Source organism: Bufo bufo, chromosome 3 (genome assembly GCF_905171765.1).
Source record: "Bufo bufo chromosome 3, aBufBuf1.1, whole genome shotgun sequence".
Classification (NCBI taxonomy): Eukaryota; Metazoa; Chordata; class Amphibia; order Anura; family Bufonidae; genus Bufo; species Bufo bufo.
Window position 1 is genome coordinate 691,723,714 of NC_053391.1, and position 16,316 is coordinate 691,740,029.

A 16,316-nucleotide genomic window follows, 5' to 3' on the forward strand; every position below is an offset into this window, starting at 1 on the left:
CGAATCTGACAAGCCGCCTGTCTATTTGGGTACCTGTCTAGCCACGGGGACATCGCGTCCACGCTCACCTTGGACGGTAAACTTACTAAGTCTGGCTGACTGTACAGAACACCTATTTCCAGCGTGGGGGCCTCCACACACAGAGCACTCATGCTTGAACCTGCATAAGCCTGCGTACTTGCAGTTCCCCTCATTAAACGACCAGCACACTCCTGGGCGTCTGACGGCCACCGCTGCATGGATCTGTGAAGTGCCAGCACCGGCGGCCGCACTCTGAAAGGGATGTTGTCTCTGAGACAACATGAGCCGCAGCCATACATCAGTCGCTTTTACTCCCCAACCAACGCCAGGCTGGAGAGCGAGGCGCCTCCTGAACTCCTCATCATACCGCCACCATGCGCTGCCTCCGTGGGACTTATAAGCACTATACACAGTATCAACATAAACGAACAACTCTGAACATCGCTCCGGGTGCCGCTGCCCCATGATGCAACCCAACACCGCGAACGCCTGGAGCCAATTCCCAATAGTTTTAGCCACTTTTGGCCTACGCTCATACGGTTTATCAAGCACCCTGCGTTCCCTGTCAACAGTATGCTGATCCACAGAAATAAGGGACCAAATGTCCACGTACTGATTAGTCCAGATCTTCTCCTTTACCGCCTCCTCAACATGTGAACCCAAAGGGCTAACCCCACAGAAAAATGACTCCTTATGTATTCCAGCACCCACTGAGGCAGGAGTTTTCTGACTAGCAACCGGGGGTGGGGAATCCTGTAATTTATCTAGCAAAGCCCGCATAAGCGATTCCATACCCGCCACAGACCCACTTTCCCCCCAGGCCCCAGCAAATTGAAACTCACCAACCGGAACGTTAGGAACCACCGGAGAAGGAACCTCCATGGAAACCGCCTGACTTTGAACCAAAGGATGAACCAGGCTCGGAGCCCTGGAAGTACAGCTTGGTGCTGGCCTCGATCTTCTACTCCTTGACACTCTACCAGACTCCTCAGATGCGCCCGATGACAACTCCGAAGATGAGGGGGAACGCCACCTGGAGGATCTGGAGCGTCTCCGACTCCCTCGTGCCCTGCCATGGCGACGGGACGGACGCCTGCGGTAATCACGCTCACCCCTGCCATCTTCAAATGAAGAGGAGGGAGAGACAGAGACCTCCCTGCGTCTCCTCTGCCTGGGGGCTGTATCAACTAGTGGCATCTGGGATGGGGGGGGCGGGGGAGGGGCAACAACTCCAGGGGTTATAACCCTGTCACTCTGCAACCCATTGCCTGGGTCCCCAGGCATAGGTGCAGCCGGCAGCGCAGGCAGCCCCTGGCCCGCAGAAACCGGGGGGGGCAATAATTGAGACGAGGGGGGTGTCGGGGGTGATTCATCCCCCATCGCGCTTTCCCGGGCTCCCATAACTGCTCCTATACCCAGCGCGCCGACAGCAGCCAAACCACTTCCGGGAGACAGAGGAAGGGGAGGAGCCACAGCACCGCGCCGAGCCCGCCCACCATCCCTCCGCTCGCCGGAGCGGCCCGGCCTGCCACGGCGCCTGGATGAATCAGGTAAGCGATCCCCCAACCTAAGAGAGCCCCGGGGGCCGCCGCTACTAAAAGCGCAAGGAGCAGGGGGGCTATGGCCAAGCCGCGCCGGGGGGCGGGAACGCCGCGCGGACCGCCGATCCCCCGAACGACAGGCAGAGCTGGCAGCAGGCACCGCCAGCTCAGGAACAGCAACAGGCAGAGGGGCCGGAGTAGGGGAAGGCAAAGGGGAATGCAGGCTCCCAAGGAAGGCCCGCAGCCATCCCTCTCCTTCCTCTTGAAAACGCGCCAGGAGGGAGTCCCTCAGGGCCAAATCTCCTGCGGACATGACAGCGGCGAAGGGGTACCTCAAACCAGCTCATCCACCGTCAAGAGGAAGTGGGAAGCACATTCCCAAGCATATATACCCATCAGCACCGCCCCTAATCCCACTGGATCATGGGAGCTTTCCATTAACTCCTACTATACTCCCCTTACTACTCACCACCTTAAAGGGCCATGACCCCTTATAACTCGGGGGCAAAGGGGGCTTAGGGAATACCCCCCAGTCTCTTATCACCCTCCCTATGCTGTCGGGTGCTCACCATTATAGTAGTTATATTCTTGTACATAGGAGGCAGTATTATAGTAGTTATATTCTTGCACATAGGAGCAGTATTATAGTAGTTATATTCTTGTACATAGGAGCAGTATTATAGTAGTTAAATTCTTGTACATAGGAGGCAGTATTATAGTAGTTATATTCTTGTACATAGGAGCAGTATTATAGTAGTTATATTCTTGTACATAGGAGGCAGTATTATAGTAGTTATATTCGTGTACTTAGGAGCAGTATTATAGTAGTTATATTCTTGTACATAGAAGCAGTATTATAGTAGTTACATTCTTGTACATAGGAGCAGTATTATAGTAGTTATATTCTTGTACATAGGAGGCAGTATTATAGTAGTTATATTCTTGCACATAGGGAGCAGTATTATAGTAGATATATTATTGTACATAGGAGCAGTATTATAGCAGTTATATTCTTCTACATAGGAGGCAGTATTATAGTAGTTATATTCTTCTACATAGGAGGCTGTATTATAGTAGTTATATTCTTAACCAAAACTCTTTTTATTGAGAGTGCAAAAGGTCTGATCCAAAAATACGTATCAGTATATAGCCATGTGCAAATGGCAGCAGTAGAATGGGTACAAATATTCTTACAGACCATATCATATCTACTAACATAGTGAGTATGAACAAATTTAGTTAACACAAAACAAAAGAAAAAGACACGGACAAGAGTGGGGAATTGGGAGGAGGGGAAGAATGGGGTGGGTAGAGGAGGGGAGGAAGTTCTTCCAATTCACTCAGGGTTGCGATACTTCTCCCAAGGTCGCCACAGTTTGAGAAATTTGGAACGTGTGCGCGTTTCCCAGTGGGCTAACTCCTCAAATCTAAACAGTTGGTCTGTTTTCTCGGTCCACATCAACATTGAGGGTGGCGAATCATTCTTCCAGAGGAAGGGTATCAACATACGTGCTGCAGTAAGAAGCATGGTCGGGAGGTCAGCCTTGGCAGGAGTAAGGGAATCATTGGGACACCAGAGGAGAACTAGTTTTGCATCCAGACGCACCTCAGAGGCGCATATCTGGTTAATTTTGTTCTCTATTTGGGACCAGAAGGGGCGTATTTTACTGCAGGACCACCATATGTGTGACAAGGAGCCGACTTCTGTTCCACACCTCCAGCACTGCTCCGGAACATCCGGGTTGAGCCTATGTAGGAATTCTGGTGTTTTCTACCAGCGGGTCAATAGTTTGTAAGAATTCTCTTGTATTTTGATGCATCGGTTGAAGCCATGTGAATGAGCTAAGATAAAGGCCTTCTCCGGCTCAGTCAATTGGATTGTGAGCTCCTTTTCCCAGGCAGACACAAAGTGCAGTGCTGGAGGAGCAGAAGAGAGCAGCTCCCTGTAGAGTGTCGAGAGGGGCTTTTTCGGTAACTCGGGAACACAAAGCTTCTTCTCAAGCCAAGTAGGTGTATCATTAGTGAGGGGAGGCAGCTTGAGGGCTTTAATATCACGACCAAATGCCCCAATAGAAAGGAAGGAGAGGGCTTTAACCCTCGGCAGATCGTGGATCTTGTCCCATGCCAAGTCCCCAGATGTAGAAGCGATATCTTGTAAGGTGAGGTCAGATAGTATGCTCCAGACTCCGGAGGGTCTGAGTATATCGGGGTGAATATAGTTCTGTAGTAGATGCAGGGGAAGGTGGATATTAGGGAACCTAAGGTCTTGGGATTTATATAGTTTGGCCCATTCCACCAACATGCCTTTCCAAATGGGAGAGGCATATGCGTTATTCGGGGTGCATGTGCGGATTCCCCATAGGATAAGTCCTTCTTTGTAGGTGATAAGAGCACGCTCAAGTTGTACGCAAAGATTCGGGGGTTGGCGGGAGAGGAGAGAAAAGCACCTGTTCAGGAGCGACGCTGTATAATAAGTTTGGATGTCGGGCATACCAAAGCCCCCAAATCTCTTTTCTCTTGTCAATATTGAGTAAGCTATCCTAGAGGATTTGCCCGCCCACATGAACAAAGAGAACATACGGCGTATCTCCACAAAAAAGGAGCGAGGGAGACAAATTGGTAGTGTTTGTATTAAATATAGAAGTTTGGGTACAATGAAGGCTTTAAGGAAGTTCTTCCTGCCTATCCAAGAGATGAAGGGGAGTTTAAGGGACTGTAGATGTGTTCTAATATCTTTGAGTAGGGGGCTGTAGTTAAGATTAAATAGGTCATCTTGGTTAGCTGAGATTCGTATCTCTAAGAACGTAATATCACGGGGGGCCCAAGCAAAGGAGGTGGTGCGTTTGAGGTTCTTGACTATATAGGATTTGCATGAAACATTCAGGGCCATGGATTTGCTATAATTAATTTTGAAATTAGAGATCCATCCGAACTCTTCGAACAGAGAATGGAGCCGTGGGAAAGAAATCGTGGGGTTGGTGGTCATAATTAGCAGATCATCGGCAAATGCAGCGGTGGTATGCATACAAGAACCCATCCTGATACCCTCAATGTCAGGGTCTTGTCTGATCTTGCATAGCAGGGTTTCCATTACTATGATAAAAAGAGACGGGGAGAGGGGGCATCTCTGCCTAGTGCCATTGGATATGGCAAAGGCTGGTGAAAGAGTGCCGTTGACCTTGACTCTGGCAGAAGGGGACGAGTATAAAGAGAAAATAGCCGCGATAAACTGATCGGGGAAGCCAAATTTCGACAGTGCCGCAGACATATACTGCCAACTGACCCTGTCGAAGGCCTTTTCCGCGTCTGTGCTGAGCAAGGCTAGCGGAGTTGAAGTGCTCCGCGCCCAATTCATGAGGTGGAGGAGGCGGACGGTATTTTCGTTCCCCTGTCTGCCAGAGACAAACCCGACCTGCTCCCTATGGATGATATCGGGGAGAATCTGCTGAATTCGCTGAGCCAAGATCTTAGCCCACCATTTTACGTCCGTATTAAGGAGGGAGATTGGGCGGTAACTACCACAATTTAGGGGATCTTTGTTCTCTTTATGAATAATCGTAATGTGGGCCGAAAGCGATTGGGGGGGAAGTTGACCTCCGTTCAGAAGGTGATTACACATGGAGCGGAAGTGGGGGACTAGGATATCTTGAAAATTTTTATAGTACGTAATGGAGAAGCCGTCAGGTCCAGGGCTCTTCCCTGAGGGAATAGAGGCCAGCACTTTCCGCGCTTCAGAATCTGTTATTGGGGCTACTAGCTGGGTTGCCTGGGACTGGGTGATATTAGGGAGATGTAGGGAGGAGAGGAATTTTTCCGTGGCGTCCGTGAGGGTATTAGGCGACTGATTCGAGGGGGGTGGAAGATTATAGAGCTCCGTATAAAAGGTACTAAAGGCCTTCGCAATGTCAAGAGTGGATTTCAGGTGGGTTCCTTTAGCATCTTTGATAGCAGAGATAAAAGAGTCAGAGTGTTGTTTTTTAACTGGCGCAGCCATAAGTTTGTTCCCTTTATCGCCATGAGCGTACGATTTAAATCTGGAGCGTAGGAGCAGTTTGGCCGATGTTACATTTAGTAAGTTCTTCAGCTTAGTTCTTACATCACTAAGTTCAGTGGCACAACTAAGTGCCTGTGATTGTTTGTGCGTAAGTTCGAGCGAATGAATTTGGGACATAAGGGTGGCAATGGCTTGAGAGCGCTGTTTTTTAACATGGGAGCCGAGGGCGATAAGTTCACCACGGATCACCGCTTTATGGGTTTCCCATACAATCGGTGGTGAGGGAGGTGTAAGGCCTGCATTATTCCGCTGGAAGAACTCGGTCAGTGAGGAAGCTAGTTTCTGGGAGTTGGCTTGGTCTAAGATGAGGGTGTCATTGAGGCGCCAATTCCATTCCCTTTTTGGAAGAGTAGTCAATGTGAAATGTATAAAAATTGGGGAGTGATCCGACAGAGTAATATTACCTATTTTAGCATGCAGGAGCAGTTGGGCATGATTTGAGGATAAGAAGAAGTGGTCTAGTCTATGGTATGAGGACTTGGCATGGGAGAAGAAGGTATAATCCCTACCAGAGGGGTTTAGAGTGCGCCATGTGTCAAACACACCTAATTTTTTCAAGGCTAGTTTCAAACGCCTTAGACGTATGTGTGTAATAGCCGATTTCCCAGAGGAGGAGTCTAAGCTAGGATCTAGGGATACATTAAAATCTCCCCCTAAAATGACAATGCCTTCTTTGAAGGAGGAAAGGAGCGTGAGGGTCTGAATCAGCCATTGGACCTGTCCCCTATTTGGAGCATAAACGTTAGCTAGTGTGATCTGGGTGTCAGCTATTGCGCCCTTCACAAACAAGTACCGACCATCCGGGTCTGAGGAAGAAGCCGAGACTACGAAGGGTAGTTGCTTGTGAATAGCTATGCTAACACCTCTGCTAGCCGAGCTATGTGTGCTGTGGTACCATTGCGAGAATTTTTTGGGTGGTAGGTTAGGTATCTTACCCGACCGGAAGTGGGTCTCTTGAAAGAATGCTATGGAGACTTTGTCTTTCTGCAGTAGAGATAGGATTTGCGATCTCTTACATGGCTCATTCAGACCTCTGACGGTGAAAGAAGAAACTATGACTTCAGCCATCCCCGGGTGGTAGTTGGGTACATTGCATATCAACAGTTGTAGACCAGTCGAGCGTGGAAGAAGGAGGGAAGGACACAGTGGGAGAAGGGAGGACACAGACAAAATGAACAAAACATCTGCAAATAAAGAAAAAGAAAGTTAAATGCAGTAACCAGCATAAAACACAGAGAGATGAAAACTCCACAGGGCACCCGATGTTAAAGCGATCCTTTTTCATGACGGCGGACAGCCGGGATCCACCGGGCGGGGGGTCTCGTGGAGCACTTGAGGGCCAGAAGGAGGCCATCAGGGGGTAGGGTCGTGAACCAGGTTAGATGCTGGTTAAACCCCAGCTTCTCGGGAGGGGAGGGGGAGGTAATGTGAACTATAAAACTTGATGACGTTCCCGGTTGGATCTGGGAGCTTTACCCGAGGTGACAGTGTTCCACTGGGCCGAGCTTGGAGGCGAGGGTATAGGCTCTCCCTGGTCGGCGGGCATCCAGGATGGTATCTCCAACGGTGAAATACCCATGTGATCCCAGGCAGCATTTAGATCCTGAGGGGAGCGTATAGTAATCTGCCTCCCGTTCTTCATAACGGCCAGGCCGAATGGGTAAAGCCATCTGAACTGGATGGCAGAGGCCTTGAGGGCATCTAGAAGTGGCCGGAGAATTCGGCGTTTCGCCAACGTAGTGGGAGCCAGGTCTTGAAAAAACAAGATCGGTGTGCCTTCAAATTCCAGGCGTTCTGCTTCTCTACTTGCCTTCAGCAGAGCCGCAGTGTCCACATAGCTTAGAAGGCCACAGACGACATCTCTCGGCGGATCAGAGCCTTTAGGCTTAGGTCTCAAAGCTCTGTGTATCCTCTCAATTGTTATTTTCGCAGCTCTGTCTGTTCCCAGAAGATTCGCAAAAATTTTGCATGCGATTTTCTCCAGAGCTTCCGATGCGAATGATTCAGGTAGGCCCCGGATCCGGATGTTTCGTCTGCGGCTGCGGTTTTCTTGATCTTCGATGCGAAGCAAAGCATCATTAAGCAAGCCATTATGCGAATTTAATGCCGCGCATATTTCTCCCTCGTGGCGAATAATCGCATCATGCGAATTTTCTAAGTCCGCCACCCGCTGCCCCATGCTGTGCAGATCTACCTTGATCTCTGTTAGGTCTTGTCGCAGGGGAGCCAGAGCGGAGTCCAGGACCTCCCGAAGTGCCTTCTTTGAAAGAGTTCCACTCCGTTTTCGGGCTCTGTAGTCTGAGATGTCAGAAGCGCTTCCTGCTTCAGAATAGTCTTCTCCCTCAGAATGCTGAGATGCAGCCGGCGCCATCTTAGGAGTCTCAGCCACACGGCCCTTGGGCTGCTTCTTCAGGTATTGCTCCATGTCTGGCTGTTTGGAGCGGACCTGGATGGTCTCTAAAGGGTCCTTGGTGCGGTCTCTCCCCGCTTTGCCCATTTGCGCAGGTAAAAAGGTGCTTTTAATGGGGTTAATCACCAGCTAGTTGGAGGAGCTCAGCAACAGGCAGCCATTCAGCAAGGCAGCCAAGCTCCGCCCCCATAGTAGTTATATTCTTGTACATAGGAGCAGTATTATAGTAGTTATATTCGTGTACGTAGGAGCAGTATTATAGTAGTTCTATTCTTGTACATAGGAGCAGTATTATAGTAGTTCTATTCTTGTACATAGGAGCAGTATTATAGTAGTTATATTCTTGTACATAGGAAGCAGTATTATAGTAGTTCTATTCTTGTACATAGGAGCAGTATTATAGTAGTTATATTCTTGTACATAGGAGCAGTATTATAGTAGTTATATTCTTGTACATAGGAAGCAGTATTATAGTAGTTCTATTCTTGTCCATAGGAGCAGTATTATAGTAGTTCTATTCTTGTACATAGGAGCAGTATTATAGTAGTTATATTCCTGTACATAGGAGCAGTATTATAGTAGTTATATTCTTGTACATAGGAGGCAGTATTATAGTAGGTATATTCTTGTACATAGGAGCAGTATTATAGTAGTTATATTCTTGTAAATAGGAGCAGTATTATAGTAGTTATATTCTTTTACATAGGAGCAGTATTATAGTAGTTCTATTCTTGTCCATAGGAGCAGTTTTATAGTAGTTCTATTCTTGTACATAGGAGCAGTATTATAGTAGTTATATTCTTGTACATAGGAGCAGTATTATAGTAGTTATATTCTTGTACATAGGAGCAGTATTATAGTAGTTATATTCTTGTACATAGGAGCAGTATTATAGTAGTTATATTCTTGTACATAGGAGCAGTATTATAGTAGTTATATTCGTGTACGTAGGAGCAGTATTATAGTAGTTCTATTCTTGTACATAGGAGCAGTATTATAGTAGTTCTATTCTTGTACATAGGAGCAGTATTATAGTAGTTATATTCTTGTACATAGGAAGCAGTATTATAGTAGTTCTATTCTTGTACATAGGAGCAGTATTATAGTAGTTATATTCTTGTACATAGGAGCAGTATTATAGTAGTTATATTCTTGTACATAGGAAGCAGTATTATAGTAGTTCTATTCTTGTCCATAGGAGCAGTATTATAGTAGTTCTATTCTTGTACATAGGAGCAGTATTATAGTAGTTATATTCCTGTACATAGGAGCAGTATTATAGTAGTTATATTCTTGTACATAGGAGGCAGTATTATAGTAGGTATATTCTTGTACATAGGAGCAGTATTATAGTAGTTATATTCTTGTAAATAGGAGCAGTATTATAGTAGTTATATTCTTTTACATAGGAGCAGTATTATAGTAGTTCTATTCTTGTCCATAGGAGCAGTTTTATAGTAGTTCTATTCTTGTACATAGGAGCAGTATTATAGTAGTTATATTCTTGTACATAGGAGCAGTATTATAGTAGTTATATTCTTGTACATAGGAGCAGTATTATAGTAGTTATATTCTTGTACATAGGAGCAGTATTATAGTAGTTATATTCTTGTACATAGGAGCAGTATTATAGTAGTTATATTCTTGTCCATAGGAGGCAGTATTATAGCAGTTATATTCTTGTCCATAGGAGGCAGTATTATAGTAGTTATATTCTTGTCCATAGGAGGCAGTATTATAGTAGTTATATTCTTGTACATAGGAGGCAGTATTATAGTAGTTATATTCTTGTACATAGGAGCAGTATTATAGTAGTTATATTCTTGTACATAGGAGGCAGTATTATAGTAGTTATATTCTTGTACATAGGAGGCAGTATTATAGTAGTTATATTCTTGTACATAGGAGCAGTATTATTGTAGTTATATAAAAAGTCGACACTCGCGCTGCCGTCTGGATGGGGGGGGGGGGGGGGAATGAGCCCACACAATAGGACTATGTGTAGGCCCCGTCGCTGCAGGGTTCTACTGTAAGGTTAATTGTCAAAAAAAAAAAACAGAGTTGGAGGAGACCTAATATTAGAAGCAGAGAAAAAGAACCCGCGCTGACTCATTTGCTGCCTGCAAAAATACGGGTATTGTCGCACTAAATAAAGTATGTCATAACTTTTAGTATTTGATAGCTGTATAAATGTTGCCGCAATAGACAGAGTGTATACTGGCACTCGGTATTTGCTCCTTGTATGTTTACATACTCCTCTATCTGAAATATATGGAGTTTCTATGTGGCAAGGTAAAATGATTTTAAATGCGATCTATTATGGGAGTAGGTGCTAAACACTTACTATTGTGCGTATAGTCCGGTACATCTGCTGTTGTAATTAGTGATGAGCGGCAGGGGTCATATTTGAATTCGCGATATTTCGCGAATATTTTGTAGAATATTTGTCAAAAATTTGCAAATTCGAAAATTCGCGATTTTTTTTTTACTCAAAAAATCGGAAAGGTAATGATTGTGTAATATGCGAATTTTTGGAATTCGAATTTTTCGGATTCGAATTTTTTTATTGCGAATTTTTCAATTTACAACTATTAGACAAAGAAGATTATAGCACTATATTAGCTAAATTGCTCTATATTCGATTTTTTTCGAATATTCTCTATATTGCTATAACTTAGTTTTTTCGAATATTCGTAATATTCTAAAACAAGAATATTTAGCAATATAGCGAATATTCAAAAAAAACGAATATAGAACAAAATTCGCAAACACTACTACTCCTAAAGTCAAGTATATTGCAGCCTTCTTATTAGCCCACAAGCTAGAAGCAGTGAGGGATCATGTGTACTGAAAAAAAAAAAAAAAAAAGATTATTTTTTTTTAGAATATTCGAAATTACGAATATATATAACTATATTCGAAATATTCGCGAATTTTCGAAGTACCTATATTCGCAATAAAAATTCGAAATTCGAATATTCGTGATCAAACCTAGTTGTAATACGAATGTCCGCTATCGGCAGTGATCCTCTTGTTGTCTCGTCTGGTCCTGTCTTCAGCTTGCCTCGTGGTGCGTGCACAGGACAGCCGTGTTTGGATCGTCGTCCTTGAAACCTGTAGTGTGACCGATAGCGGGCATTCATATTACAACAGCAGATGTACCGGACTATATGCACAATAGTAAGTGTTTAGCACCTACTTCCACAATAGATCGCATTTAAAATCATTTTACCTTGCCACATAGAAACTCCATATATAGGAGCAGTATAATAGTAGTTAAAGTCTTGTACATAGGAGGCAGAATTAAAGTAGGTAGTGCTAAAAATTTTCCACATCCTAACACATATGGACAGTGTAATTCTTGACCAAATATCCTACAAAGAAAATTAATGGGTTGCCCCAATGAAAGAGATATCAGTGGAGGAGACTTACAGAAGAAAGAGGAGGGGATGGTCAAAGCTAGTGAGAAAGTAGTAAGGAAATGCCTGCAGAGCCCAAAACACACTGGATTAAATTCTTGTCCTTAGAGGGCAGTATTTTAGTAATTCATTTCTAATACATAGACTGTAATTTTATAGTAGTTATTTTTGTTCCATTATGTGTCAGTTTTCGGTGCAGACTTATATTTCATCAGTTCAAATTTTTTGATTTGTAAAATAACAAAAATGTAAAAATTTTATTTATTATCTATGTTAAATAAGATAAAACTCTGATGTTTCAGCACCTCTGTGGAATGAGCAGAATGTGTCTTATGTGTTTACCTCTTGTAGTAGATGTTTATGACTTCTGGACTTTGGTCATTCGGAATGTGAGTGCGGTGTTATACACAATGTGATATCTGGTTAGGACTCTTTATACGCACTTGTTTTGATCAGCCTCTTGTCGGGATTGAGAATATATGGATTTCTGTACCTCCAGTATACTGCAACCAGAGGTAAATCCAACATAACGACCCGTCACCGAAATAGCATGGATAATTGTGCACTTTAGTCAGTCCAGCAAGCTTTCCTTGGTAGCACGCTCTCATCGTTCCTTTACTTCCTGTAGTCAATGTCTTGTCTTGCCCTTTGCCACCTGCACCTCAAAAATATCTCTATAATCTGCCCTGTTCTTACTGTGCAAATAGCAAAAACTCTTATTTTTGCTCTTATTCACTTTCGTCTTGATAATTATAACTCACTTCTAATCTTCTTCCCTTTTCTGATCTATTCTGACTGTAGCACTTGGCACCTTCGTCTCCAAGACTTCTCTCATGCTGCACCAGTTTTCTGAAATGCTCTACCTTAGGCAGTTAGATTAATTCCCAAAATCCATAGTTAGGGTGCATTCACACGACCGTAAGTGTTTTGTGGTACGCAATTTGCGGACCGCACATGGCCAGCGCTATATAGAGAATGCCTATTCTTGTCCGCAACCGCGGGGCCGCGGAACAGAATAACGGATGCGGACAGCACACAGTGCGCTGTCCGCATCTTTTGCGGCCCCATTGAAATTAATGGGTCCGCACCCGTTAAGCAAAATTGCGGAATCCATTTATACGGTCGTGTGAATGAGACCTTAGAAGCACGCTATAAAACGTCATCTTTATAGGGTGACCCGTCACATAGTGTTGAGCGAACTTCTGTTTTAAGTTCGGCATCTAAAGTTCGGCTTCCGGTTAGCGGAGAATCCCGATATGGATTCCGAATTCCGTTGTGGTCTGTGGTAGCGGAATCAATAATTGGCCATTATTGATTCCGCTACCACAGACCACAACGGAATTCGGAATCCATATCGGGATTCTCCGCTAACCGGAAGCCGAACTTTAGATGCCGAACTTAAAACAGAAGTTCGCTCAACACTACCGTCACACCCTTTAATGTAATTCTTCGGCTCATACAGCTTTATGTGTATTATTCCGCCTTATAAAAGATGGCCGGACCGTTGTATGTTAGAAGCACTTTTCCCTTTTGGACATCTGTTTGTTGCTCGGTCATGTCTGGTTTTGTCTGTACTTTTGTCCTCTGATTGTACAGTGCGCTGGAACGTGTTGTCGCGATGTAAATTCTGAGTATCATCATTATTAGATAAGGTCCTTCAACACTGAGAGAACTTCCCAGCCTTTACCACCACTTTTTAATGAAAGGATGAGGTGAGGGTCTAGTACCGTAATTCTCTGTATGTTTCTTGGGTCCTCCTTTTCAGATTATTGTCTACATGATAATGGTCTATGATAGTAGCAATCATCTGATGTTCCTAGATGGGTCATATGTATGCATTAATCCATCAAAAAGGAGTCACCTGCTATTCTCTTTGACATGACTGTTAATAGGTCCATTAGAGTCAGCGAAGAGGGAGATAAGTGGCTACCAAACACTTAAGACGCTGCTTTTCTTGGTGAAAACAAAGGATCAAATATAAATATCCACCCTTCTCATCCTGTTTTACTGCAACATGAAGAACTGGGGTGGATGGATGTGACCCCAAAAAACTCTGACATGGCACTGTGATGCCTAAAAACCCAAAAAGCAAACCATTCTAGATAAATACTGATGACCAGGAGTCAAAATAAAGCTAATATGACTATGTTTTACTGTATACTGTAGTTAGTTTCCTCTCCTGGCTCTCATGTGGATAATGTTTTTACATAACATCCTGTCTTCTGCTGGGGTCTCAATGCTTTTCAAGACTCTAGAATTTACCATGTTTTTTTGGAAAAACATTTATTTCTTTTTTCCTTCCGAATTTTCCAAACATAATTGTCCTTAGCTATGAGCTGAGGCTTCTCCTAACATGTTCAGATGAAGATGAAGCCCCTAGTCTGGAAGGAGAACCTTCACGTGAGCCAGTCTCTATTGACAATCTTCTCAGTCTTTTTCTGACATGTTCTCCTACGTTCCAGCTTTCATATCCAAAAATAACTCACCCGATGATATGCTAAATGTACAAGCTAAATCAGGAAAATATTGGTCTTGAGGGACAGAGTCTTTGATCGTCCATGGTGTACAATTGTTGACTTTTCTGGACAATTTTGTAACATTTTATATGTTGTCAAATACCTTCCTCCTTTTTGTTTTTACACTGAAAAGTCATTAATTATCTTTCTGCAGGGGAGTAACGTGTAACCAGGAAAATGACGGCCACAAGTCAGAAGATCTGTTGTGAAAATGATGCAAAAAACAACAAAGGCTGCAGGAATCCATTCAACAATATCAAGGTAAAAGAACTAAATAATAGATAGAAAGCTAAATATATATAGACGGACTGGCAGATAGATAGATAGATAGATAGATAGATAGGAAACATAGAATGTGTCGGCAGATAAGAACCATTTTGTCCATCTAGTCTGCCCAATATACTGAGTACTATGGATAGCCCCTGGCCCTATCTTATATGAAGGATGGCCTTATGCCTATCCCATGCACGCTTAAACCCCTTCACTGTATTTGCAGCTACCACTTCTGCAGGAAGGCTATTCCATGCATCCACTACTCTCTCAGTAAAGTAATACTTCCTGATATTACTTTTAAACCTTTGCCCCTCTAATTTAAAACTATGTCCTCTTGTAGCAGTTTTTCTTCTTTTAAATATTCTCTCCTCTTTTACCTTGTAGATTCCCTTTATGTATTTAAAAGTTTCTATCATATCCCCTCTGTCTCGTCTTTCTTCCAAGCTATACATGTTAAGGTCCTTTAATCTTTCCTGGTAAGTTTTATCCTGCAATCCATGTACCAGTTTAGTAGCTCTTCTCTGAACTCTCTCCAAAGTATCAATATCCTTCTGGAGATATGGTCTCCAGTACTGAGCACAATACTCCAAATTAGGTCTCACTAGTCTCTGTAGAGCGGCATGAGCGCCTCCCTCTTTCTACTGGTAATGCCTCTCCCAATACACCCAAGCATTCTGCTAGCATTTCCTGCTGCTCTATGACATTGTCTGCCTACCTTTAAGTCTTCTGAAATAATGACCCCTAAATCCCTTTCCTCAGATACTGAGGTTAGGACTGTATCACTGATTTTATATTCTGCTCTTGGGTTTTTACGCCCCAGGTGCATTATCTTGCACTTATCAACATTAAATTTTAGTTGACAGATTTTTGACCATTCCTCTAGTTTTCCTAAATCCTTTTCCATTTGGTGTATCCCTCCAGGAACATCAACCCTGTTACAAATCTTTGTGTCATCAGCAAAAAGACACACTTTACCATCGAGGCCTTCTGCAATTTCGCTGATAAAGATATTAAACAATATGGGTCCCAGAACAGATCCCTGACGTACCCCACTGGTAACAAGACCTTGGTCTGAATATACTCCATTGACTACAACCCTCTGTTGACTGTCCCTCAGCCACTGCCTAATCCATTCAACAATATGGGAGTCCACGCACAAAGACTGCAATTTATTGATAAGCCTTCTATGCGGGACAGTATCAAAAGCCTTACTAAAGTCTAGATAAGCGATGTCTACTGCACCTCCGCCATCTATTGTTTTAGTCACCCAATCAAAAAAATCTATAAGATTAGTTTGACATGATCTCCCTGAAGTAAACCCATGCTGTTTTTCATCTTTCAATCCATGGGATTTTAGATGTTCCACAATCCTCTCCCTAAGTATGGTTTCCATTAATTTCCCCACTATTGATGTCAGGCTTACTGGCCTATAGTTGCCCGATTCCTCCCTACTACCTTTCTTGTGAATGGGCACAACATTTGCCAATTTCCAATCTTCTGGGACGACTCCTGTTGCCAGTGATTGGTTAAATAAATCTGTTAATGGTTTTGCTAGTTCGCCGCTGAGCTCTTTTACTAGCTTTGGGTGTATCCCATCAGGCCCCTGTGACTTATTTGTATTAATTTTAGACAGCTGACTTAGAACCTCTTCCTCTGTAAAGACACATGCATCAAAAGATTCATTAGTTTTCTTTCCTAACTGAGGTCCTTTTCCTTCATTTTTCTTTGTAAAAACTGAACAGAAGTATTCATTGAGGCAGTCAGCTAGTTCTTTATCTTCTTCCATATACCTTCCTTCTTTTGTTTTTAATTTGGTAATTCCTTGTTTTAGTTTCCTTTTTTCATTTATGTATCTGAAGAATGTCTTATCGCCTTTTTTCACTGACTGAGCTAATTTCTCTTCTGCCTGTGCTTTAGAAGCTCTTATAACTTGTTTGGCCTCTCTCTGCCTAATCTTATAAATTTGCCTGTCATCCTCATTTTGTTTTGTTTTTATAATTCCTAAATGCTATCTTTTTGTTTTTAATGATTTTGGCCACTTCTGCTGAGTACCACAGGGGTCTCTTCTTTTTTTTGCTTTTA

General features: G+C 43.5%; 1 protein-coding gene across 4 annotated transcripts in view; it reads left to right on the forward strand.

Moving 5' to 3' along the window:
• LOC120996564 (solute carrier organic anion transporter family member 2B1-like) overlaps nucleotides 1–16,316 on the forward strand; it is a 219,717-nt gene that overhangs the window by 76,075 nt on the left and 127,326 nt on the right. For 3 of the 4 annotated variants that reach the window (XM_040426551.1, XM_040426554.1, XM_040426553.1), the window contains exon 2: nucleotides 14,116–14,222. In XM_040426551.1, coding sequence (XP_040282485.1) covers nucleotides 14,139–14,222 — 84 coding nt within the window. In that variant the 5' untranslated portion in view covers nucleotides 14,116–14,138. Of the gene's footprint in view, nucleotides 1–11,852; nucleotides 11,961–14,115; nucleotides 14,223–16,316 lie in introns of those variants that run through there. The other variant, XM_040426552.1, reaches the window with a different exon arrangement.